Consider the following 27,845-nt stretch of genomic DNA (forward strand, 5'->3'; position numbering starts at 1 on the left):
ATCCGAGGAGAATATGGAAAGGATGCTTATGCGAGTTTGTTGCAAGAGACTTTGCATTAGAAAAGTTGGGAAAGATGATTGTGCAGCCATACGCCTTGGTATTTGGAGTAAGATAGTGCCTAATAGACATAACTATCTTCTTCAAGAGTTTTCATGCTTTCTTCATCAAGGCACTAATCAAGATTTGAGCACAGGACACTGTAAACCTAGATTAAAACCCATGGTTAATGGGAGATCCATTTGCAATCTAGGATATCAATGGTTAACTGGACTATCACATGGCACATACTGGACCATCTGGGCAGAGGTGAAAGAAAAAGTTATTCATACAATTCATGGAAATACCTACAAGCTTAAATGCCATGGAAGCACTATAAATGCAACCGCAACATTAAATCAAGTTCTCAAAGACCATGCATTACCGCAGCCTCATCTTCAACAAACAATGCTAGATGGATGTGTCGAATGCCAACAACATCTTCCTTTGGGAATGACAAAGAAGGTCGTCCTAGAAACTGTCAATAAAACTTTACAAGACAGAGATGAGAGCATGATTTCACGATCAACCTTGTACAAAATTTGGCGTAGAGATTTTTGCCATGTCAAGACACCATCAAAGCAAAGGATGTCAAAATGTAAGACATGTGATGAATTAAAAAATGCCATTGAACATAGTAAATGTGAGCAGCAGCGAGGAAGATATATTAAATGGCGATCAATCCATTTACGTCATGTGCAGGATGCTCGAAAGTTGTATGCTTCTTAGAGAGAGGAAGCTATTTCACATGTCGATAAGTCCATGTGCATCACCATTGATGGCATGGACCATAATACAACCACTTTGCCACGATATAGACGTATCCCACTGGCACTGGAGGGCAAACGTGGACTAAAAACACACTTGTGTGGAGTATTAGTACATGGATACCGAATCTTTTGTGATTTATGGATTGATAGTTTGCATGACCATGATAGTAACCAGGTTGTTACATCAATCATGAAAGCAATAAGAAAGGTCAGAGATGCTCGCGGATGTTTGCCTAACACATTGCGAATACAAGCTGATAATTGTTGGAGAGAGAACAAGAATAAATATATATTTGCTTTATGCTCTATGTTGGTTGGTTTGAAAATATTTGAAGAAGTGGAAGTTGGCTTTCTTCTTGTCGGCCATACACATGAAGACATAGATCAAATCTTCAGTGTTATCTCTGGTGAGTTGAAGGCAATGGATGTTTTGACAATGGAGGATATGCTATTTCGAATTGGGAAAAAAATTGGAGGTTCTCACAAGGAAGAATCTGAAGTGGCTATCTTAGAGAGGATGGTAGATTGGAGAGCATTCATAGAGCCACATTTACAAATAGGATATGATGCCCTAATAGGACACACAAATCCACACTACTTTTGGTTTCACATGCATAACAATATTCCAGTGATGCAATGGAAGCACTACTCAGTAGATGGAGATCATTTATGAAGTGAGTCATATGCTTTATTACAACGAATAATTCCATTGGAGGAAACTAGATTTGTTCTTGCAAAAAACAAATCACTTGACATCGATGAAATGAAAGGCTTGAAAGCCTTCATTAATCATCTTCAAAGTATGATGCAGAAATATCTTGAGCAATCGACTAAGAATTTGGAGACAATTAAATCAACTGAAGCACTTATCCAATCTTTAGAAAGACAAGAAAACTTAATGAGCATTGAATACTCTGAATCCTTTTGGTCGGAACAAGCTAGGTCACCAAGTTTTCCTTTGGATATAAATATGTTAGTAGATATGGAGGAAGCAGAGGAATGCCTTTTGCCTCGAAAATATTATGGCAGGAAGGGAGACAAACCCTTACCAGAGTTTATACCATGTAATGAGGTTGAAGAGGGTCTATTTGTTGCAGTTTGGGCATCTGATCCGGGTTCAGAGTTGGATGACCAAGGTGGCCCAATTTGGGTTGCAAAGGTTACTAAGATAGAAAGGGATGACAAGGGAACTCCTATAACATTTACAGCTTTATGGTATGAACCAAAGCCATTAAAAAATCTCCCGAGAAGATATACAATAAAACAACTCTATGAGGGATGCTTGCAAAAGAAATGTGAATGGGTTCCAAATAATGAGGGATTAACAGAGGTGGAAGTCAGTAGCATTATTCATTGCTAGAAATCGAGGACACGAAGTTTTAAAAAGAAGCATGGATACAATGTTGAAAAATGTATCACAATCCCTGATCCAAGTCGTGTCCAGATTAAACATCATTTGGCAAGACTTGACCCATCAAGCTCAAATACATTACATGAATCTGATGACTCTGAACGAGATTCAGATGCATAAGATAATGTTTTGTATGCTTTTTTCCATACAAATGGTGTATCTATACACCACCAATAAGATAATTTATTGTATGGTTTGTTTTTAAAAAAAGGTGTATCTATACACCACTTATGTATTGAATTCAACAAACTCTTTTTTCTCAAAAAAATGGTGTATCTATACACCACTTATATGTTGAATTCAACAAACTCTTTTCATATGGTGTCATATTTTCACTTCATAGTCTTAAAATTGAACTTGAGTTAGGAGACTACTATTATTATTATTATAGTTATTGGATGGGGGCACCATGCATGAGTTTGGGAATTATAGCTTCAGTGAGCCATTTTTTTTTAAATTAGAGGTTACCACTTGACTTTTTACTAGCTTAATAAGGCCATATTTGTATATAAGTGACCCATTAAGTGCTCAAAAAAACCCAAATTTTTAGCTCACTAAGTGAAGTTGAGTGGAGAGGATATGCTCCAAAAAAAAGTCCAAAGCAAGAGAGAAAGTCCAAAAATTTTGAATAGTATGTTATCCGTAAAAAAACACGCTACTAGGTATGTTATCCGATCAAGCACTTATGGGATGGGCATGCCAATTTGCATGTAAATTCATTCCACCTAGGTGAAGGTGTGTGCAAAGTATTGTGCCCATCGTATATGCTTTGCATTGTCGATCAAGCATAAAACTCCATTTTTGGCTTAGTGTCATGCACAACCATGAAAAACCACTGTCCTAAGTGTGTTAATCAAACAAGTAATTATCGGATGGGGGATACACTTTGCACGCAAGTCCCTTTCAACTAGGTTGAGATTCATTCAAAGTATTGTCACCATCAAATATGCTCTACATGGTCAATTATGCATTATACAATGTTTTTCTCGTAGGGATATGCACATCTGCAAAAAAACATGCCCTTAGGTATGTTATCTGGCCAAGTACTTATCGGATGGGTGTGCCTCTTTGAGAACATTTCAATACCACCTAGGCTAAGGCATAGGAAAAGTATTGTGCCCATCGGATATGGTTTGCATGGTCGATCGAGCATTAAATACCATTTTTGCCTTAGTGTCATGCACATCCATAAAAAAACATGCTGCTAGGTGTGTTATTCGATCAAGTACTTATGCGGGGAATTCCACTTTGCATGTAAGTCAATTCTACCTAGTTGAATCTGTGTGCAAAGTATTGTGCCCATCAGATATGCCTTGCATTGTGGATTAAGCATAAAACACCGTTTTTGCCTTAGTGTCATGCACAACCATATAAAAATGCAGCCCTAGGTGTGTTATTGAAACAAGTACTTATCGGATGGGGGCTCCACTTTGCACTTAAGTCAGTTTCAACTATGTTGAGGTGCATGTAAAGTATTGTCACCATCGGATATGCTTTGCATGGTTGATCACGCATTATACATCATTTTTTCCCTAGTGATATGCCAAAAAAACACGCCCTTAAGTGTGTTATCTGACCAAGTACTTATCGGATGGGTGTGCCTCTTTGAGAACATTTCAATACCACCTAGGTTGAAGCATAGGAAAATTGTTGTGCCCACCTGATATCCTTTGCATGGTCGATCGAGCATTAAATACTATTTTTGCTCTAGTGTCATGCACATCCGTAAACAAATGCACTCCTAGGTATGTTAACCGATCAAGAACTTATGGGATGGGCGTGCCACTTTGCATGTAAGTCAATTCCACCTAGTTGAAGGTGTGTGCAAGGTATTGTGCCCATCGGATATGCTTTGCATTGTTGATCAAGCATAAAACACCGTTTTTTCCTTAGTGTCATGCACAACCATGAAAAAACACGGTGCTAGGTGTGTTAATCAAAGAAGTACTTATCGGATGGGGGCTCCACTTTGCATGCAAGTCCATTTCAACTACGCTGAGGTGCATGCAATGTATTGTCACCATCGGATATGCTTTGCATGGTCGATCAGGCATTATACACGCCGCAAAAAACATCTGCAAAAAAACACGCCCTTAGGTGTGTTATCTGACCAAGTACTTATCGAATGGGTGTGCCTCTTTGAGAACATTTCAATACCACCTAGGTTGAGGCATAGTGATATATACATCCGCAATTTTTCACCAATTATACACCGTTTTTTCCCTAGTGATATATGCATCTGCAAAAAAACACGCCCTTAGGTGTGTTATCTGACCAAGTACTTATCGGATGGGTGTGCCTCTTTGAGAACATTTCAATACCACCTAGGTTGCGGTGTAGGAAAAGTGTTGTTCCCATCGGATATCCTTTACATGGTCGATCGAGCATTAAATACTATTTATGCTCTAGTGTCATGCACATCCGTAGAAAAACACGCTGCTAGGTATGTTAACCAATCAAGCACTTATGGGATGGGCGTGCCACTTTGCATGTAAGTCAATTCCACCTAATTGAAGGTGTTTGCAAAGTATTGTGCCCATCGGATATGCTTTGCATTGTGGATCAAGCATAAAACACCGTTTTTGCCGTAGTGTCATGCACAACCATATAAAAACACAGCCCTAGGTGTGTTATTCGAACAAGTACTTATCGGATGGGGGCTCCACTTTGCATGCAAGTCCGCTTCAACTACGTTGAGATGCGTGCAAAGTATTGTCACCATTGGATATGCTTTGCATGGTCGATCAGGCATTATACACCGTTTTTTCCCTAGTGATATGCACATCCGCAAAAAAACATGCCCTTAGGTCTGTTATCTGACCAAGTACTTATCGGATGGGTGTGCCTCTTTGAGAACATTTCAATACCACCTAGGTTGAGGCATAGGAAAAGTGTTGTGCACATCGCATATCCTTTGCATGGTAGATCGAGCATTAAATACTATTTTTGCTCTAGTGTCATGCACATCCGTAAAAAAACACGCTACTAGGTATGTTATCTGATCAAGCATCTGATCAAGCACTGATCGGATGGGAGTGCCACTTTGCATGTAAGTAAATTCGGATGGGGGATCCACTTTGCACACAAGTCCGTTTCAATTATGTTGAGTTGCATGCAAAGTATTATCACCATTGGATATGCTTTGCATGGTCGATCTCCAATTATACACCGTTTTTTCCCTAGTGATATATACATCCTCAAAATAACATGCCCTTAGGAGTGTTATCTGACCAAGTACTTATCGGATGGGTGTGCCTCTTTGAGAACATTTCAATACCACCTAGGTTGAGGCATAGAAAGAGTGTTGTGCCCATTGGACATCCTTTGCATGGTTGATCAAGCATTAAATACTATTTTTACTCTAGCGTCATGCACATCCGAAAAAAACACAGTGCTAGGTATCTTATCTGATAAGCACTTATGGGATGGGTGTGCCACTTTGCATGTAAGTCAATTCCACCTATTTGAAGGTGTGTGCAAAGTAATGTGCCCATCGGATATGCTTTGCATTGTCGATCAAGCATAAAACACCGTTTTTGCCTTAGTGTCATGCACAACCATAAAAAAACACGGTCTTAGGTGTGTTAATCAAACAAGTACTTATCGAATGGGGGCTCCACTTTGCACGCAAGTCCGTTTCAACTAGGTTGAGATGTGTGCAAAGTATTTTGACCATCGTATATGCTCTGTATGGTCGATTACGCATTATACAACGTTTTTCCCGTAGTGATATGCACATCCGTAAAAAAACACACCCTTAGGTATGTTATTTGACCAAGTACTTATCAGATGGGTGTGCCTCTTTGAGAACATTAAGTATTGTTCCTATCAAATATGCTCTGCATGGTCGATCGAGCATTAAATACCATTTTTGCCTTAGTGTCATGAACATCCGTAAAAAAACACGCTGCTAGGTGTGTTATCCGATCATGTCGTTATGCGATGGGAAGGCCACTTTGCATGTAAGTCAATTCCACCAAGTTGAAGGTGTGTGCAAAGTATTGTGCCCATCGGATATGCTTTGCATTGTGGATCAAGCATAAAACACCGTTTTTTCCTTAGTGTCATGCAGAACCATATAAAAACACAGCCCTAGGTGTGTTATTCAAACAAGTACTTATCGCATGGGGGCTCCACTTTGCACGCAAGTCTCTTTCAACTACATTGAGGTGCATGCAAAGTATTGTCACCATCGGATATGCTTTGCATGGTCAATCACGCATTACACATTGTTTTTTCCCTAGTGATATGCACATCCGTAAAAAAACACGCCCTTAGGTGTGTTATCTGACCAAGTACTTATCGGATGGGTGTGCCTCTTTGAGAACATTTCAATACCACCTAGGTTGAGGTGTAGGAAAAGTGTTGTGCCCATCGGATATCCTTTGCATGGTCGATTGAGCATTAAATACTATTTTTGCTCTAGTGTCATGCACATCTGTAAACAAACACGCTGCTAGGTATGTTATCTGATCAAGCACTTATGGGATTGGCATAAAACTTTGCATGTAAGTAAATTCGACCTAGCTGACAGTGTATGCAAAGTATTGTGCCCATTGGATATGATTTACATTGTAGATCAAGCATAAAACACTGTTTTTGGCTTAGTGTCATGCACAACCATGAAAAAACACGGTCCTAAGTGTGTTAATCAAACAAGTACTTATCGGATGGGGGCTCCACTTTGCACGCAAGTCCATTTCAGCTAGGTTGAGATGCGTGCAAAGTATTGTCACCATTGGATTTGCTTTGCATGGTCGACTACGCATTATACAACATTTTTCCCATAGTGATATGCACATCCGCAAAGAAACATGCCCTTAGGTATGTTATCTGACCAAGTACTTATCGGATGGGTGTGCCTCTTTGAGAACATTTCAATACTACCTAGGTTAAGGCATAGGAAAAGTATTGTGCCTATTGGATATGCTTTGCATGGTCGATCGAGCATTAAATACCATTTTTGCCTTAGTGTCATGCACATCCGTAAAAAAACACGTTGCTAGGTGTGTTATCCAATCAAGTACTTATGCGATGGGAATTCCACTTTGCATGTAAGTCAATTCCACCTAAATGAAGGTGTGTGCAAAGTATTGTGCCCATCGGATATGCCTTGCATTGTGGATCAAGCATAAAACACCGTTTTTTCCTTAGTGTCATGCACAACCATATAAAAACACCGCCCTAGGTGTGTTAATCAAGCAAGTACTTATCAAATGGGGGCTCCACTTTGCACTTATGTCGGTTTTAACTACGTTGAGGTGCATGTAAAGTATTGTCACCATCGGATATACTTTGCATGGTCGATCACGCATTATACACTGTTTTTTTCCTAGTGATATGCACATCTATAAAAAAACATGCCCTTAAGTGTGTTCTCCGACCAAGTACTTAAAAAACACATCCTTTGCATGGTCGATCGAGCATTAAATACTATTTTTGCTCTAGTGTCATGCACATGCATAAAAAACGATGCTGCTAGGTATGTTATCCGATCAAGCACTTATGGGATGGGAGTGCCACTTTGCATGAAAGTCAAGTCCACCTATTTGAAGGTGTGTGCATATTATTGTGCCCATCGGATATTCTTTGCATTTTCAATCAAGCATAAAACACTGTTTTTGCCTTAGTGTCATGCACAACCACGAAAAAACACGGTCCTAGAAGTGTTAATCAAACAAATACTTATCACATGGGGGCTCCACTTTGCACGCAAGTCCGTTTCAACTAGGTTGACATGTGTGCAAAGTATTGTCACCATCGGATATGCTCTACATGGTCGATTAAACGTTATACTACATTTTTCTGGTAGTGATATGCACATCGGCAAAAAAACACGCCCTTAGGCATGTTATCTGACAAAGTACTTATCGAATGGGTGTGCCTCTTTGAGAACATTTCAATACCACCTAGGTTAAGGCATAGGAAAAGTATTGTGCCCATGGGATATGCTTTACATGGTTGATCGAGCATTAAATACCATTTTTGCCTTAGTGTCATGCACATCCGTAAAAAAACATGCTGCTAGGTGTGTTGTCTGATCAAGTACTTATGCGATGGGAATGCCACTTTGCATGTAATTCAATTCCACTTAGTTGAAGGTGTGTGCAAAGTATTGTGCCCATTGAATATGCTTTGCATTGTGGATCAAGCATAAAACATTTTTTTTGCCTTAGTGTAATGCACAACCATAAAAAAACACTGTCCTAGGTGTGTTATTCAAACAAGTACTTATCAAATGGGGGCTTCATTCTGTATGCAAGTATCTTTCAACTAGATTGAGGTGCGTGCAAAGTATTGTGACCATCGGATATGTTTTGCATGGCTGATCACACATTATACAATCGTTTCTCCCTTAGTGATATGCACATCCGAAAAAAACACGCCCTTAGGTGTGTTATCTGACCAAGTACTTATCGGATGGGTGTGCCTCTTTGAGAACATTTCAATACATCCTAGGTTGAGGCGTAGGAAAAGTGTTGTGCCCATCGGATATCCTTTGCATGGTCGATCAAGCATTAAATACTATTTTTGCTCTAGTGTCATGCACATTCATAAAAAAACACGCCGCTAGGTATGTTATACGATCAAGCACTTATGGGATGGGTGTGCCACTTTGCATGTAAGTCAATTCCACCTAGTTAAGGTGTGTGCAAAGTATTGTGCGCATCGGATATGCTTTGCATTGTCGATCAAGCATTCAACACCGTTTTTGGCTTAGTGTGATGCACAACCATGAAAAGACACGATCCTAAGTGTGTTAATCAAACAAGTACTTATCGGATGGGGGCTCCACTTTGCAGCAAGTCCATTTCAACTAGGTTGAGATGCGCACAAAGTATTGTCACCATCGGATATGCTCTGCATGGTCGATTACACATTATACAATGTTTTTCCAGTAGTGATATGGACATCCGCCAAAAAACATGCCCTGAGGTATGTTATCTGACCAAGTACTTATCGGATGGGTGTGCCTCTTTGAGAACATTTCAATACCACCTAGATTAAAGTGTAGGAAAAGTATTGTGCCCATCAGATATGCTTTGCATGGTCGATCGAGTAGTAAATACCATTTTTACCTTAGTGTCATGCACATCCGTAAAAAAACATGCTGCTAGGAGTGTTATCCAATCAAGTACTTATGCGATGGGAATGCCACTTTGCATGTAAGTCAATTCCACCTAGTTGAAGCTTTGTGCAAAGTATTGTGCCCATCAGATATGCTTTTCATTGTGGATCAAGCATAAAACACCGTTTTTGCCTTAGTATCATGCACAACCATATAAAAACATAGCCCTAGGTGTGTTATTCAAACAAGTACTTATGGGATGGGGGCTCCAGTTTGCACGCAATTCCTTTTCAACTACATTGAGGTGCGTGCAAAGTATTTTCACCATCGGATATGCTTTGCATGGTCGATCAGGCATTATAGACCGTTTTTTCCCTAGTGATATGCACATCTGCAAAAAAACACGCACTTAGGTGTGTTATCTGACCAAGTACTTATCGGATGGGTATGCCTCTTTGAGAACATTTCAATACCACCTAGGTTGAGGCATAGGAAAAGGTTTGTGCCCATTGGATATCCTTTGCATTGTCGATTGAGCATTAAATACTATTTTTTCTCTAGTGTCATGTACATCCATAAAAAAACACGCTACTAGGTATGTTATCCGATCAAGAACTTATGGGATGGGCATGCCACTTTGCATGTAATTCAAATCCACCTAGTTGAAGGTGTGTGCAAAGTATTGTGCCCATCGGCGGATATGCTTTGCACTGTCGATCAAGCATAAAACACCGTTTTTGGCTTAGTGTCATGTACAACCATGAAAAAACATCCGTAAAAAAACACGCTGCTAGGTGTGTTATCCGATCAAGTACTTATGCGATGGGAATGCCACTTTCCATGTAAGTCAATTGCACCTAGTTGAAGGTGTGTGCAAAGTATTGTGCCCATCGGATATGCCTTGCATTGTGGATTAAGCACAAAACACCATTTTTGCCTTAGTGTCATGCACAACCTTATAAAAACACAGCCCTAAGTGTGTTATTCAAACAGGTACTTATTGGATGGGCGCTCCACTTTGCACTTAAGGTGGTTTCAATGATGTTGAGGTGCGTGCAATGTATTGTCACCATCGGATATGCTTTGCATGGTCGATGATGCATTATACACCGTTTTTCCCTAGTGATATGCATATCTGCAAAAAAACATTCCCTTAAGTGCATTATCTGACCAACCAATGGGTGTGCCTCTTTGAGAACATTTCAATACCACCTAGGTTGAGGTGTAGGAAAAGTGTTGTGCCCATCGGATATCCTTTGCATGGTCGATCGAGCATTAAATACTATTTTTTCTCTGGTGTCATGCACATCCTTAAAAAAACGCACTGCTAGATATGTTATCTGATCAAGCACTTATGGGATGGTCATTTCACTTTGCATGTAATCCAATTCCACCTAGATGAAGGTGTGTGCAAAGTATTGTGCCCATCGGATATGCTTTGCATTGTCGATCAAGCATAAAACACCGTTTTTGCCTTAGTGTCATGCACAACCATGAAAAAACATGGTCCTAGGTGTGTTAATCAAACAAGTACTTATCGGATGGGGGATCCACTTTGTATACAAGTCCTTTTCAACTAGATTGAGGTGCCTGCAAATTATTGTCACCATCAGCTATGTTTTGCATGGCCGATCACGCATTATATACCATTTTTCCCCCAGTCATATGCACATCCGCAAAAAAACACGCCCTTAGGTGTGTTATCTAACCAAGTACTTATCGGATGGGTGTGTATCTTTTAGAACATTTCAATACCACCTAGGTTGAGGAAGAGAAAAAGTGTTGTGCCCATCGGATATCCTTTGCATGGTCAATCGAGCATTAAATACTATTCTTGCTCTAGCGTCATGCACATCCGAAAAAAACACACTGCTAGGTATCTTATCTGATCAAGCACTTATGGGACGGGTGTGCCACTTTTCATGTAAGTAAATTCCACCTAATTGAAGGTGTGTGCAAAGTATTGTGCCCATTGGATATGCTTTGCATCGTCGATCAAGCATAAAACCACGTTTTTGCCTTAGTGTCATGCACAACCATTAAAAAACACGGTCCTAGGTGTGTTAATCAAACAAGCACTTATCGAATGGGGGCCCCATTTTGCACGCAAGTCTGTTTCAACTAGGTTGAGATGTGTGCAAATTATTGTCACCATTGGATATGCTCTGCATGGTCGATTATGCATTATACAACATTTTTCCCGTAGTGATATGCACATCTGCAAAAAAACACGCCCTTAGGTATGTTACCTCACCAAGTACTTATCGGATGGGTGTGCCTCTTTTAGAATATTTCAATACCACCTAGGTTAAGGAGTAGGACAAGTATTGTGCCCATCAGATATGCTTTGCATGGTCGATCGAGCATTAAATACCATTTTTGCCTTAGTGTCATGCACATCCGTAAAAAAACACGCTGCTAGGTGTGTTATCCGATCAAGTACTTATGCGATGGGAAGGCCACTTTGCATGTAAGTCAAATCCACCTAGTTGAAGGTGTGTGCAAAGTATTTTGCCCATCGGATATGCTTTGCATTGTGGATCAAGCATAAAACACCGTTTTTGCCTTAGTGTCATGCAGAACCATATAAAAAGACAGCCCTAGGTGTGTTATTTAAACAAGTACTTATCGGATGGGGGCTCCACTTTTCACGCAAGCCTATTTAGACTACATTGAGGTGCATGCAAATTATTGTCACCATCAGATATGCTTTGCATGGTCGATCACGCATTATACACTATTTTTTCCCTAGTGATATGCACATCCGCAAAAAAACACCCCTTAGGTGTGTTATCTGACCAAGTACTTATCGGATGGGTGTGCCTCTTTCAGAACATTTCAATACCACCTAGGTTGAGGCGTAGGAAAAATGTTGTGCCTATCAGATATCCTTTGCATGGTCGATCGAGCATTAAATACTATTTTCGCTCTAGTGTCATGCACATCCGTAAAAAAACACGCTGCTAGGTCTGTTATCCAATTTAGGGGTTAGGATTTAGGGTAAGGCAATTCCATTGGATATGCTTTGAGACTTTGCATGTAAGTCAATTCCACCTAGTTGGAGGTGTGTGCAAAGTTTTGTGCCCATTGGATATGCTTTGCATTGTCGATCAAGCATAAAACACCGTTTTTGGCTTACTATCATGCACAACCATGAAAAAACACAGTCCTAAGTGTGTTAATCAAACTAGTACTTATCGGATGGGGGCTCCACTATGCACGCAAGTCCATTTCAACTAGGTTGAGATGCGTTCAAAGTGTTGTCACCATCGAATATGCTCTACATGGTCGATTACGCATTATACAACATTTTTCCAGTAGTGATATGCACATCTGCAAAAAAACACGCCCTTAGGTATGTTATCTGACCAAGTACTTATCGGATGGGTGTGCCTCTTTGAGAAAATTTCAATACCACCTAGTTTAAGGCATAGGAAAAGTATTGTGCCCATTGGATATGCTTTTCATGGTCAATCGAGCATTAAATACCATTTTTGCCTTAGTGTCATGCACATCCGTAAAAAAACACGCTGCTAGGTGTGTTACCCGATCAAGTACTTATGCAATGGGGATTCCACTTTGCACGTAAGTTAGTTCCACTTAGTTGAAGGTGTGTGCAAAGTATTGTGCCCATCGGATATGCCTTGCATTGTGGATCAAGCATAAAACACTGTTTTTGCCTTAGTGTCATGCACAACCATATAAAAACACAACCCTAGGTGTGTTATTCAAACAAGTACTTATCCGATGGGGGCTCCACTTTGCACTTAAGTTTTTTTCAACTACGTCGAGGCGCGTGTAAATTATTGTCACCATCGGATATGCTTTGCATGGTCGATTACGCATTATACACCGTTTTTTCCCTAGTGATATGCACATTCGCAAAAAAACATGCCCTTAAGTGTGTTATCTAACCAAGTACTTATTGGATGGGTGTGCCTCTTTGAGAACATTTCAACACCACCTAGGTTGAGGCATAGGAAAAGTGTTGTGCCCATCTGATATCCTTTGCATGGTCGATCGAGCATTAAATACTATTTTTTCTCTAGTGTCATGCACATCCATAAAAACGCACTCCTAGGTATGTTATCGGATCAAGCACTTATGGGATGGGTATGCCACTTTGCATGTAAGTCAATTCCACCTAGTTAAAGGTGTGTGCAAGGTATTGTGCCCATCGGATATGCTTTGCATTGTCGATCAAGCATAAAACATCGTTTTTGCCTTAGTGTCATGCACAACAATATAAAAACACGGCCCTAGGTGTGTTATTCAATCGGATATCCTTTACGTGGTCGATCGAGCCTTAAATACTATTTTTTCTCTAGTGTCATGCACATCCGTAAAAAAACACGTTGCTAGGTATGTTATCCGGTTTAGAGTTAAGGGTTTAGGGTTTAGGGTAAGTCAATTCCATTGGATATGCTTTGAAACTTTGCATGAAAGTCAATTCCACCTAGTTGAAGGTGTGTGCAAGGTATTGTGCCCATCGGATATTCTTTGCATTGTCGATCAAGCATAAAATACCATTTTTGCCTTAACCATGAAAAAACATGGTCCTAGGTGTGTTAATCAAACAAGTACTTATCGGATGGGGGCTTCACTTTGGACGCAAGTCCATTTCAACTACGTTGAGTTGCATGCAAAATATTGTCACCATCGGATATGCTTTACATGGTCAGTCACCAATTATACACCGTTTTTTCCCTAGTGATGTATACATCCGTAAAAAAACACGCCCTTAGGTGTGTTATCTGACCAAGTACTTATCGGATGGGTGTGCCTCTTCGAGAACATTTCAATACCACCTAGGTTGCGGTGTAGGAAAAGTTTTGTGACTATCGGATATCCTTTACATGGTCGATAGAGCATTAAATACTATTTTTGCTCTAATGTCATGCACATCCGTAAAAAAGCATGCTGCTAGGTATGTTATCCGATCAAGCACTTATGGGATGGGCGTGCCACTTTCCATGTAAGTCAATTCCACCTAGTTAAAGGTGTGTGCAAAGTATTGTGCCCATCGGATATGCTTTGCATTGTCGATCAAGCATAAAACACCGTTTTTTCCTTAGTGTCAAGCACATTTGTAAAAAAACACGGTCCTAGGTGTGTTATCGGATCAAGTACTTATCTAACCGACACGGCACTTTTCATGCAACTCAATAACACCTAGGTTGAGGTGGGTGCAAAGTATTGTGTCCATCGCATGTACTTTGCATGGTATATCACGTATTAAACTCCATTTGTGCCTCAATGTCACGCACAACCATAAAAAAGCACGCTTTTTGGTGTGTTATCTGACCAACTGCTTATCAGATGGGTGTACCACTTTCCATGCAATGAAATAACACAATTGTTGAGATGCATGCAAATTATTGTGCCCATCGGATATGCTTTGCATTGTCGAACAAGCATTAAACATTGTTTTGGCCTTAGTGTCATGCACAACCGTCAAAGGACGCGGTCCTAGATGTGTTATTCGACTAAGTACTTATGGGATGGGCATGCCACTTTACATGTAAGTCAACAACCTAGGTTAAGGTGTAGTAAAAGTATTGTGCCCATCGGATATGCTTTGCATGGTCGACCGAGCATTAAATACCATTTTTACCTTAGTGTCAAGCACATCCGTAAAAAACACGCTACTAGGTGTGTTATCCGATCAATTACCTATGCGATGGTAATGCCACTTTGCATGTAAGTCAATTCCACCTATTTGAAGGTGTTTGCAAAGTATTGTGCCCATAGGATATGCTTTGCATTGTGGATCAAGCTTAAAATACCGTTATTGCCTTAATGTCATGCACAACCATATAAAAACACAGCCCTAGGTGTGTTATTCAAACAAGTACTTATCGGATGGGGGCTCCACTTTGCACGCAAGTCCGTTTCAACTATGTTGAAGTGCATGCAAATAATTTTCACCATTGGATATGCTTTGCATGGTCGATCACGCATTATACACCATTTTCTCCCTAGTCATATGCACATCCCCAAAAAGACATGCCCTTAGGTGTGTTATCTTACCAAGTACTTATCGGATGGGTGTGCCTCTTTGAGAACATTTCAATACCACCTAGGTTGAGGCGTAGAAAAAGTGTTGTGCCCATCGGATATCCTTGGCATTGTGGATCGAGCATTAAATACTATTTTTGCTCTAGTGTCATGCACATCCGTAAAAAAACACGCTGCTAGGTATGTTATCCGATCAAACACTTATGGGATGGGTGTGCCACTTTGCATGTAAGTTAATTCCACCTAGTTGAAGGTTTGTGCAAAGTATTGTGCACATCTAATATGCTTTGCATTGTCGATCAAGCATAAAACACCGTTTTTGGCTTAGTGTCATGCACAACCATGAAAAAACACGGTCCTAAGTGTGTTAATCAAACAAGTACTTATCGGATGGGGGCTACACTTTGCACGCAAGTCCATTTGCACTAGGTTGAGATGTGTGCAAAGTATTGTCACCATTAGATATGCTCTGCATGGTCGATTATGCATTATACAACGTTTTTCCCGTAGGGATATGCACATCCGTAAAAAAACATGCCCTTAGGTATGTTATCTGACCAAGTACTTATCGGATGGGTGTGCCTCTTTGAGAACATTTCAATACCACCTAGGTTAAGGCATACAAAAAGAATTGTGCCCATTGGATATGCTTTGCATGGTCGATCGAGCATTAAATACCATTTTTGCCTTAGTGTCATGCACATCCGTAAAAAAACACGCTGCTAGGTTTGTTATCCGATCAAGTACTTATGAGATGGGAATGACACTCTGCATGTAAGTCAATTCGACCTAGTTGAAGGTGTGTACAAGGTATTGTGCCCATCGGATATGCTTTGCATTGTCGATCAAGCATAAAACACCGTTTTTGCCTTAGTGTCATGCACAACCATGAAAAAACACGGTCCTAGGTGAGTTAATCAAACAAGTACTTATTGGATGGGGTCTCCACTTTGCAGCCAAGTCTATTTAAACTACATTGAGGTGTGTTCAAAGTATTGTCACCATAGGATATGCTTTGCATGGGCGATCACCAATTATACACCTTTTTTTCCCTAGTAATATATACATCCGCAAAAAAACACGTCCTTAGGTGTGTTATCTGACCAAGTACATATCGGATGGGTGTGCCTCTTTGAGAACATTTCAATACCACCTAAGTTGCAGTGTAGGAAAAGTGTTGTGCCCATCGGATATCCTTTACATGGTCGATCGAGCATTAAATACTGTTTTTGCTCTAGTGTCATGCACATCCGTAAAAAAACACGCTGCTAGGTATGTTATCCGATCAAGCACTTTTTGGGATGGGTGTGCCACTTTGCATGTAAGTCAATTCCACCTATTTGAAGGTGTGTGCAAAGTATTGTGCCTATCGGATATGCTTTGCATTGTCGATCAAGCATAAAACACCGTTTTTGCCTTAGTGTCAAGCACATTTGTAAATAAACACCGTCCTAGGTGTGTTATCGGATCAAGTACTTATCTAACCGACACGCCACTTTTCATGGAACTCAATAACACCTAGGTTGAGGTGGGTGCCAACTATTGTGCCCATCGGATGTACTTTGCATGGTATATCACGTATTAAACTCCGTTTGTGCCGCAATGTCATGCACAACCATAAAAAAACATGCTTTTAGGTGCATTATCCGACCAACTACTTATCAGATGGGTGTAGCACTTTGCATGCAATGAAATACCACAACTTTTGAGGCTCATGCAAAGTATTGTGCCCAACGGATATGCTTTGCATTGTCGAACAAGCATTAAACACTGTTTTGGCCTTAGTGGCATGCACAACCGTCAAAAGACGCGGTCCTAGATGTGTTATTCGACTAAGTACTTATGGGATGGGCATGCCACTTTACATGTAAGTCAACCACCTAGGTTAAGGTGTAGGAAAATTATTGTGCCCATCGGATATGCTTTGCATGGTCGATCGAGCATTAAATACCATTTTTGCCTTAGTGTCAAGCACATCCTAAAAAAACACGCTGCTAGGTGTGTTATCCGATCAATTACCTATGTGATGGTAATTTCACTTTGCATGTAAGTCAATTTCACCTAGTTGAAGGTGTGTGAAAAGTATTGTGCCCATCGGATATGCTTTGCATCGTGGATCAAGCATAAAACACCGTTTTCGCCTTAGTGTCATGCACAACCATATAAAAACACAGCCCTAGGTATGTTATTCAAAAAAGTACTTATCGGATGAGGGCTCCACTTTGCACGCAAGTCTTCTTCATATATGTTGAGGTGGGTGCAAAGTATTATCACCATTGGATATGATTTGCATGGTCGATCACACAATATACGCCATTTTTTCCCTAGTGATATGCACATCCGCAAAAAAACACGCCCTTAGGAGTGTTATCTAACCAAGTACTTATCGGATGGGTGTGCCTCTCTGAGAACATTTCAATACCACCTAGGTTGAGGCATAAGAAAAGTGTTTTGCCCATCGGATATCCTTTGCATGGTCGATCGAGCATTGAATACTATTTTTGCTCTAGTGTCATGCACATCCGTACAAAAACACGCCGCTAGGTATGTTATCCGATCAAGCACTTATGGGATGGGTGTGCCACTTTGCATAGTCGAATCCACCTAGTTGAAGGTGTGTGCAAAGTATTGTGCCCATCGAATATGCTTTGCATTGTTGATCAAGCATAAAACACCGTTTTTGGCTTAGTGTCATGCACAACCATGAAAAAACACGGTCCTAAGTGTATTAATCAAACAAGTACTTATTGGATGGGGGCTCCGCTTTGCATGCAAGTCCATTTCCACTAGGTTGATATGCGTGCAAAGTATTGTCACCATCAGATATGCTCTGCATGGTCGATTACGCATTATACAACATTTTTCTCGTAGTGATATGCACATCGGCAAAAAAACACGCCCTTAGGTATGTTATCTGACCAAGTACTTATCGGATGGGTGTGCCTCTTTGAGAACATTTCAATACCACCTAGGTTAAGGTGTAGGAAAATTATTGTGCCCATCGGATATGCTTTGCATGGTCGATCGAGCATTAAATACCATTTCTGCCTTACTATCATGCACATCCGTAAGAAAACACGCTGCTAGGTGTGTTATACGATCAAGTACTTATGCGATGGGAATACCACTTTGCATGTAAGTCAATTCCACCTAGTTGAAGGTGTGTGCAAAGTATTGGGCCCACCTAATATGCTTTGCATTGTCGATCAAGCATAAAACATTGTTTTTGCCTTAGTGTCATGCACAACCATGAAAGAACACGGTCCTAGGTGTGTTAATCAAACAAGTACTTATCGGACGGGGGCTCCAGTTTGCACCCAAGTCTGTTTCAACTAGCTTGAGATGTGTGCAAAGTATTGTCATGATCGGATATGCTCTGCATGGTTGATTACGCATTATACAACGTTTTTCCCGTAGTGATATGCACATCCATAAAAAAACACGCCCTTAGGTATGTTATCAAACCAAGTACTTATCGAATGGGTGTGCCTCTTTGAGAACATTTCAATACCACCTAGGCTAAGGCATAGGAAAGGTATTGTGCCCATCAGATATGCTTTGCATGGTCGATCGAGCATTAAATACCATTTTTGGCTTAGTGTCATGCACATCTGTAAAAAAACACACTGCTAGGTGTGTTATCCAATCAAGTACTTATGAGTTGGTAATGACACTCTGCATGTAAGTCAATTCCACCTAGTTGAAGGTGTGTGCAAGGTATTGTGCCCATCGGATATGCTTTGCACTGTTGATCAAGCATAAAACACCGTTTTTGCCTTAGTGTCATGCACAACCTTGAAAAAACACGGTCCTAGGTGAGTTAATCAAACAAGTACTTATCGGATAGGGGTTACACTTTGCACGCAAGTCCGTTTAAACTATGTTGAGGTGCGTGCAAAATATTGTCACCTTCGGATATGCTTTGCATGGGTGATCACCAATTATACACTATTTTTTCCCTAGTGATATATACATCCGCAAAAAAACATGCCCTTAGGTGTGTTACTTGACCAAGTACTTATCGGATGGGTGTGCCTCTTTGAGAACATTTTGAATACCACCTAGGTTGTAGTCTAGGAAAAGTGTTGTGCCCATCGGATATCCTTTACATGGTCGATCGAGCATTAAATACTATTTTTGCTCTAGTGTCATGCTTATTCGTAAAAAAACACACTTCTAGGTATGTTATCCGATCAAGCACTTATGGGATGGGCGTGCCACTTTGCATGTAAGTCAATTCCACCTAGTTGAAGGTGTGTGCAAAGTAATGTTCCCATCGAATATGCTTTGCATTGTCAATCAAGAATAAAACACCGTTTTTGGCTTGGTGTCATGTACAACCATGAAAAAACACAGTCCTAAGTGTGTTAATCAAACAAGTACTTATCGGACGGGGGCTCCACTTTGCACGAAAGTCCGTTCCCACTAGGTTGAGATGCGTGCAAAGTATTGTCACCATCGGCGGATGAGCTCTACATGGTCAATTGTGCATTATACAACGTTTTTCCGGTAGTGATATGCACATCCACAAAAAAACACGCCCTTTGGTATGTTATCTGACCAAGTACTTATCGGATGGGTGTGCCTCTTTGAGAACATTTCAATACCACCCAGGTTAAGGCAAAGAAAAGTATTGTGCCGATCGGATATGCTTTACATGGTCGATCGAGCATTAAATACCATTTTTGCCTTAGTGTCATGCACATCCGTAAAAAAACATGCTACTAGGTGTGTTATCCGATCAAGTACTTATGCGATGGGACTTCCACTTTGCATGTAAGTCAATTCCACCTAGTTGAAGGTGTGTGAAAAGTATTGTGCCCATCGAATATGCTTTGCATTAACGATAAAGCATAAAACACCGTTTTTGCCTTAGTGTCATGCACAACTATATAAAAACACGGCCGTAGGTGTGTTATTCAAACAAGTACTTATCAGATGGGGGCTCCACTTTGCACGCAAGACCATTTCAACTACATTGAGGTGCGTGCAAAGTATTGTCACCATCGGATATGCTTTGCATGGTCGATCACGCATTATACACCATTTTCTCCCTAGTAATATGCACATCCGCAAAAAAACACGCCCTTAGGTATGCTATCTGACCAAGTACTTATCGGATGGGTATGCCTCTTTGAGAACATTTCAATACAACTTAGGTTAAGGTGAAGGAAAAGTATTGTGACCATCGGATATGCTTTTCATGGTCGATCGAGCATTAAATACCATTTTTTCCTTAGTGTCATGCACATCTGTAAAAAAACACGCTGCTAAGTGTGTTATCCGATCAACTACTTATGCGATGGGAATGCCACTTTGCATGTAAGTCAATTCCATGTAGTTGAAGGTGTGTGCAAAGTATTGTGCCCATCGAATATGCTTTGCATTGTCGATCAAGCATGCCTTTGTGTCATGCACAACCATGAAAAAACACGGTCCTAGGTGTGTTAATCAAACAAGTACTTATCGGATGGGGGCTCCAGTTTGCACACAAGTCCGTTTCAACTAGGTTGAGATGTGTGCAAAGTATTTTCACCATCAAATATGCTCTACATGGTTGATTACGCATTATACAACGTTTTTTCTGTAGTGATATGCACATCCATAAAAAAACACGCCCTTAGGTATGTTATCAGACTAAGTACTTATTAGATGGGTGTTCCTCTTTGAGAACATTTCAATACCACCTAGGTTGCGGTGTAGGAAAAGTGTTGTGCCCATCGGATATCCTTTACATGGTGGATTGAGCATTAAATACTATTTTTGCTCTAGTCTCATGCACATCCGTAAAAAAACACGCTGCTAGGTATGTTATCCGATCAAGCACTTATGGGATGGGCATGCCACTTTGCATGTAAGTCAATTCCACCTAGTGGAAGGTGTGTGCAAAGTGTTGTGCCCATCGGATATGGTTTGCATTGTCGATCAAGCATAAAACACCGTTTCTGCCTCATTTGTAAAGCACATTTGTAAAAAAAAGGTGTGTTATTGTTGGGATATCTCAAGGTGTATGCCTCAGGCACACCTTATGTTTCTATGTGTGAGTGCTAGAGGCACAGTTAGGTGCCCACAAGCACAGTTAGGTGGTGGAAAAGCCACATAGGATGATTGAGAGAATCTAGGAGCAGATTGAGGAGATGATTGTGGAGCTCTGAGGTCATCAGTGATGTCAGTGAGCTTGTATGAGGTGCCTACTTAAGGACCTCACTCTTCTTCATTCCATAAGCAAGTATTCTGATTTTGTGTCCACTCTACTCTTTCCTTTCAGTATTCCAACATGGTATCAGAGCCAGGCTAGCCTAACCTAACCTAGCTTAGCCTAAACCCTAGCTAGGTGCCATGTCTCTTACCTCCAAGCTCTAAGCTCCACCCTTTCCTGACTATGGCGATTCAACCTCTGAACTCCCTCACTATGTCTGCTCTCTGAATTTCTTCTTGTGCTCTTCCTCCTCCATTGCCTCACCTTTTCCTTCTTGATCTTCTTCTGCTGTGCTGTGCTATTTTAGTGCTTTCTGCTTGCCATCGCCAAATCTGCTCTACCTTCCTTCTCCAGATTTCCCTTTTGATGGGAGTCCCTTTCGTTTAGCAGTTGTGCGTGTTTTCCAAGACTTCGATGGCAGATCTGTACAACTTCTTTCAATATGGGGATGAATTGTGTGGACAAGTCAAAGCTTTTGAAGATCAAAACCGGAACCTTGCTGCTGAAGATTTAAAGTGGAACCTTGTCACCTCGAAGCTAGCATTTGCGGAACAAATGCGATCTACTGTGGAAAGGAATACCAAAGCTGAATTGAAACGATCTTCTGCTGATAAATCTGCGAAAGGAAAGCACAAATATAAGGGACAAGACGCAAAAAACGAGACAGTGAATAAGTTTTTGAATGTAGATTGGAATTCTACTGATACTGGGCAGAAGTCAAGCTTGATCAATGGTGCTTCTAATGGAATTGCACAAACACCCTTGGGAAATGGTATTGACAAAAGGTTTAAATCTTTGCCCCCAGCCGAGTCTTTGCCTCAAAATGAAACGTTAGGTGGCTACATTTTTGTCTGCAATAATGATACGATGCAAGAAGATTTGAAGCGACAACTGTTAGGCTTACCCCAGAGGTATCGGGACTCTATTCGTGCCATACAGCCTGGCCTTCCCTTGTTCTTGTATAACTACACAACTCATCAGCTTCATGGGATTTTTGAGGCTGCAAGTTTTGGAGGATCAAATATTGATCCGACTGCTTGGGAGGATAAGAAATGTAAAGGAGAATCAAGATTTCCAGCACAGCATAATGTCTCAAGGAAGGTGCAATATTGCTATGCCAAAAACAAGGAGACAGGAAAGGACAAAGAAAAGACCGTTTCAGCAAATCTCATTTCAGTTGATGGGCCTCTCCTGGATGAGGACCCTTCTGATGATGAATATGTTTTTTGAGCTCCACTTGTATCTCCCCTAGTTGTTTGAGTCAAGGTACTGAGCCTGGATAGTCCTCCAAAATGAATGAAATAAACTATTGTGTTTTTGTGTGTTTTGTAAACACCTCTGGTCACCTTATGATGTAGGCCATGTGTATGTTTTGTTCCATGGTACCTCCTGCATACATTGTGTGCATGTACATGCAGGGGAGATAACCATTGGAAAGTCTTTTTGTATCCCTTTTTGTTTACCTTATAGACAAGGGAACCCTTGCTAGCATGAGAACCTAGCCATAGATATATCCTTGACCACCATGAGATGGCATGAGAAACTATGAGACTAGATGTATCCTTGACATAGCCTGAGGCATTTCCTTGAGGGGGGGTTTGTTGGGATATCTCAAGGTGTATGCCTCAGGCACACCTTATGTTTCTATGTGTGAGTGCTAGAGGCACAGTTAGGTGCCCACAAGCACAGTTAGGTGGTGGAAAAGCCACATAGGATGATTGAGAGAATCTAGGAGCAGATTGAGGAGATGATTGTGGAGCTCTGAGGTCATCAGTGATGTCAGTGAGCTTGTATGAGGTGCCTACTTAAGGACCTCACTCTTCTTTATTCCATAAGCAAGTATTCTAATTTTGTGTCCACTCTACTCTTTCCTTTCAGTATTCCAACATGGTATCGGATCAAGTACTTATCTAACCGACACGCCACTTTTCATGCAACTCAATAACACCTAGGTTGAGGTGGGTGCAAAGTATTGTGCCCATCGGCAGATGTACTTTGCATGGTATATCACGTATTAAACTCCGTTTGTGCTGCAATGTCATGTACAACCATAAAAAAAGACGCTTTTAGGTGTGTTATCCGACCAACTACTTATCAGATGGGTGTGGCACTTTGCATGCAATGAAATACCATAATTTTTGAGACTCATGCAAAGTATTGTGCCCATCGGATATGCTTTGCATTGTCGAACAAGCATTAAACACTGTTTTGGCCTTAGTGTCATGCACAACCATCAAAAGACGCGGTCCTAGATGTGTTATTCGACTAAGTGCTTATGGGATGGGCACGCCACTTTGCATGTAAGTCAATAATACCTAGGTTGAGATGTGTGCAAAGTATTGTGATGATCGGATATGCGTTGCATTGTCGATTAAGCATAAAACAACGTTTTTGCCTTAGTGTCATCGACAACAACCAATAAAAAACATGGTCCTAGATGTGATATTCTAAAAAGTACTTGTCAGATGGGGGAGCCACTTTGCAAGAAAGTCAATTTCAATTAGGTTGATGTGCGTGCATAGTATTGTGTCTATTGATTATGATTTGCATGGGGGATCACACATTATACACCGTTTTCCCCCTAATGTTATATGCACATCCGTCAAAGAACACGCTCTTAGGTGTACTATCATACCAATTACTTATTGAATGGGCGTTCCACTTTGCATGGAATACCATACCACCGCTTTTGAGGCATGTGCAAAGTATTGTGCCCATCGGATATGCTTTACATGGTAGATTGAGTATTAAATACCGTTTTTGCCTTGGTGTCATGTACAATCGTCAAAAAACACGATCCTAGGTGTATTTTTCAAATAAGTACTTATTGGATGGGGATGCCACTTTGCACAAAAGTCAATACTGCCAAGGTTGAGGAACGTGCAAAGTCTTGTATCCATTGGATATGCTTTGCATAGTCGATCGCACATTATACACCATTTTGTTCCTAGTGTTATGCACAATCGTCATAAAATACGTTTGGAGGTGTGTTATCCGAACAAGTACTTATGGGATGGGTGCACCACTTTGTATGCAAGTCAATACAACCTAGGTTGAGGCGTGTACAAAGTCTTGTGCCCATCGGAGAAATGTAGATGCGATAATATTAGAAACTTCTCGGTATGTGTATGTGTGTGTGTGTGTGTGGCAAATAATTTTGATACAACAAAGTAAACACCTAGTGCATAAATTATGCACTTCATACCTTGAGTATTGTGTCAAAATAAAAGCTAAAATAAGCTTGTTGATGAGGATAAATACACCCTTGAATAAAAGCACAGTTGTTGCATGACCACAATAGGATCGCTTTGACACCTGTGATTTTGCCCACATGTAAGTTTGCAAATAGTATAAAAATTCATATAATAATATATTAATAGTTTGCAAATGTGTATAGCAAGTGAGTAATGGAAAGTGGAAGTGGGAGTGAGGAGGGAGGAGTGGAATGGGAGAGGGAAGCAATAGGGGTGTATGAGTAGGATAATAAGGGAGTGAAATGAGTGAGGGGAGCTAATAGGGGATGAAAAAGAGGAGGGTGAGATGGGGAAATATGGGATTTTGGGAAATGGGAGGAGTATGGGACGTGGTGGAAATGTGGGATGGGAGTGGTGGCAATAGGGGAGGAAGAAGAAATGGATGGGGGGAGGGCCAATGGAAGATTGGGATGAGGGATGGGGGCCCACTGGGAGAGGGGGAGTAATGGGAGCCAATGGGAGAGGGGAGAAATGAAAAGCCAATAGGGGGTCCAATTGGAGGGGGGATATAACTACACTGTAAACAAATAAACAAATGTTAGCTCATTGAAGTAGCAACAAATAAACAAACGTTACCTGAGAATGGCTAGGATAACATTGTCATTAACCTCTTTTAAAGGATTGGAGAGGATTGAAACCTCCTCTCTACTAAAGCTCAAATACTAAGATTCTCATTTCAAAACGATCCTAACTTCAAATGAGCTCTCCATTTTATCCAATGCCGTTAAATTTGCAGAATGGGTCTCTGTCATAGCTTGTATTCTATGTTTGCAGTCATTCTGCTTTTCCACGGTGTCTTTAAAACTCTTGTGCTCATGGGATTCTTCAATCAAATTTAGAGGTGGTTGCATTGCTGAAGTAGAAGGGTGTGCCTCCATATTGACTTCATCCATTTCTTCTCCCTCTATTGCCTATAAACAAATATGAGAGATTAGATTCATTATCTTTAAATTTAAATCTTATTTAAAAAATAGTATTTAGTTGAGAAATAGAGAGTTCATACTGCTAAGTATTGTCGTAGTGGCCTTTTTACATAACCCTGCGAGCCATAATTATCAAAGAAGGCATCATCATGTTTGTCTTCATCCACCAACCTCAATGGGTCATGTAAATCCATCTTTTCATCATCATCAACAGGGACATTATGATCTTCAAGTTAATCATCCATGTCATCAGTGTCCTTGTGGTCTATCTCTTTTTCATAGCCTATGGTTAGATCTGCTTGAAGCTGAAAATAAGCCATGAAATGCTTGTTTTCAATAATATTTATGGAGTTGCCTTTTCTAAGGAGATCCTCAAATAAATATCCCATCCTGCACAAGGTGACCTTCCAACCTGCCGGTAGCAAATTCTCCATCATGGTATGCAAGAGACTCCCACTTTTTGCAGGACTTCCATAGTTGTTTTTTTGATAGTGTATGGACCTAGGAATATTTTGCTCTTCTAGCATCAATCTCAAATTATTTGAATTCCCTCTTATGTTCTTTTGTAAGGAGTGATCAGGGTTGGGACTCTGCATACACAAAAAGAATGATTCAAGAGATTGAATCGCTATGCCACATTCTCTCTTGCCTCTCTTTGCTGCATAAACACTACTATAGATCTTCAAATCTGATGAATATGCTCGCTCTAGAGTAACCTGCATGGCTTCTTTGTCTTTTTTATCAACAAAAATGACAATGTTGCAAATTGCCACTTTGCTAATGGTGGTATATACTATTCTATCAATCAAGTTATGGATATCATTGCTAGAAACTTCATTGATAAAGAATAGTTGTGGCTTATCCCATGCTGACTCATTCTTGATGAAGTCATCTTCTGAGACTCCCCTCAAGTTCACAAGCTTTCCAGACTTTGCCGTAACCTCTACATTGAATTGAAAGCTTTGGTGCATATCTGTTGGCATCCTTATCTCGCTGATTAATCTTTCCACATATGCAACCACCTGTTGTGGGATTTCTTTTCTCATGTAAGAGGTTACTATTTCTGACCCATCTTCATCCTTTTTAATCCACCTGTTTGCCCATAGCTTTACCTTGGGTGTTGACAGCAAAGAAGGAATTCCTCCTTTATTGTAGATTCCAGCCCATTGATGGTCAACATTGGGCTTATGCTTGTAATTAGATCACAAAGGAAGCAAAGGAGGTCAAAAGATGCACTTCAGAACAATTTGCAAAGATAAGTTCATTCCATTATTATCTTGCAACAATCTGTATATTCAAGCATGAGATCAAGTATTTGATTGAGTCCGAAAGACTTAATCATTATGTCCATGGAAGGCGTAAGATATCCTCAACATCAGAGGTCTTACAGAAGGCAAGGGTTATATGGACAACATTTGGTTCTCCAAATCCTGATTTGAAGCAAAAGGTCATAAAAGCAGACGCCGACACACTCACGAAATTCTATACTTCTTTGAGTGCAGTTGTGCCTAGGGGAACTCAAGAGAGAGAAGAAAATATGATAAGCCTCAAGGTGGTGAGGGACAGATATGCCGACTATACTTCTATCATATTTCGTCCTATTGAAGTGTTCAATGAGATGCTTGAAACGTGCATTGCTTGTGAGCGTGGACAGTTGACCTATGAAGCTCCTTTGTTTATCTCCGAAAAGTCAAAGATAATGGATAAGAAGGAGTTGACGGCAAGGATGTGGAGGCCTATAAAGTACTTAGCTGACAAGTATGCATCATGGCAGCACAAAAAATTTTAAAGAAAGAATGGTTTTTTGGAAAAAAAGACAAAGACCACTGCATGGAAGAATGCATCAATGTACAGGTGAGGCATGATGCAGTGCATAGTGACATTAAGTATTTGCTGTCCGAGAAACAAATTCCACTTACTCATTGTAACATTGACTATAATGTGGTGAAGCATATATTTGCCTTAGTGTCATGCACAACCATATAAAAACACGGTTGTAGGTGTGTTATTCAAACAAGTACTTATGGGATGGGGGATCCACTTTGCACGTAAGTCTATTTCAACTACGTTGAGGTGTGTGCAAAGTATTGTCACCATCGGATATGCTTTGCATGGTCGATCACGCATTATACACCATTTTTTCCCTAGTGATATGCACATCCAC

At 40.5% G+C, this 27,845-nt stretch overlaps 1 protein-coding gene and 1 long non-coding RNA gene across 2 annotated transcripts in view; both read left to right on the forward strand.

Annotated features, from left to right (window-relative positions):
• LOC147881580 (uncharacterized) overlaps positions 1-21,891 on the forward strand; it is a 31,791-nt gene extending 9,900 nt beyond the window's left edge. Inside the window, exon 4 of the long non-coding RNA XR_015544011.1 lies at positions 21,812-21,891. This is a non-coding gene — a long non-coding RNA (uncharacterized LOC147881580). The remainder of the gene's footprint in view (positions 1-21,811) is intronic.
• A 27-nt stretch (positions 21,892-21,918) lies between these two features.
• Positions 21,919-22,734, forward strand: LOC147881581 (uncharacterized). The gene has a single exon (XM_087402419.1). The coding sequence runs from the start codon at positions 21,919-21,921 to the stop codon at positions 22,732-22,734; it is 816 nt and encodes a 271-aa protein (XP_087258545.1).
• Positions 22,735-27,845: the final 5,111 nt, after the last annotated feature.

Source organism: Dipteris shenzhenensis, chromosome 31, assembly GCF_047967505.1.
Source record: "Dipteris shenzhenensis isolate YYH24624 ecotype China chromosome 31, Dip_SZ_1.0, whole genome shotgun sequence".
Taxonomy (NCBI): Eukaryota; Viridiplantae; Streptophyta; class Polypodiopsida; order Gleicheniales; family Dipteridaceae; genus Dipteris; species Dipteris shenzhenensis.

Excerpts from the sequence above, each read along its gene's own strand:
- LOC147881581 (XM_087402419.1), top strand. The coding sequence starts at position 21,919 with ATGGCAGATCTGTACAACTTCTTTCAATATGGGGATGAATTGTGTGGA.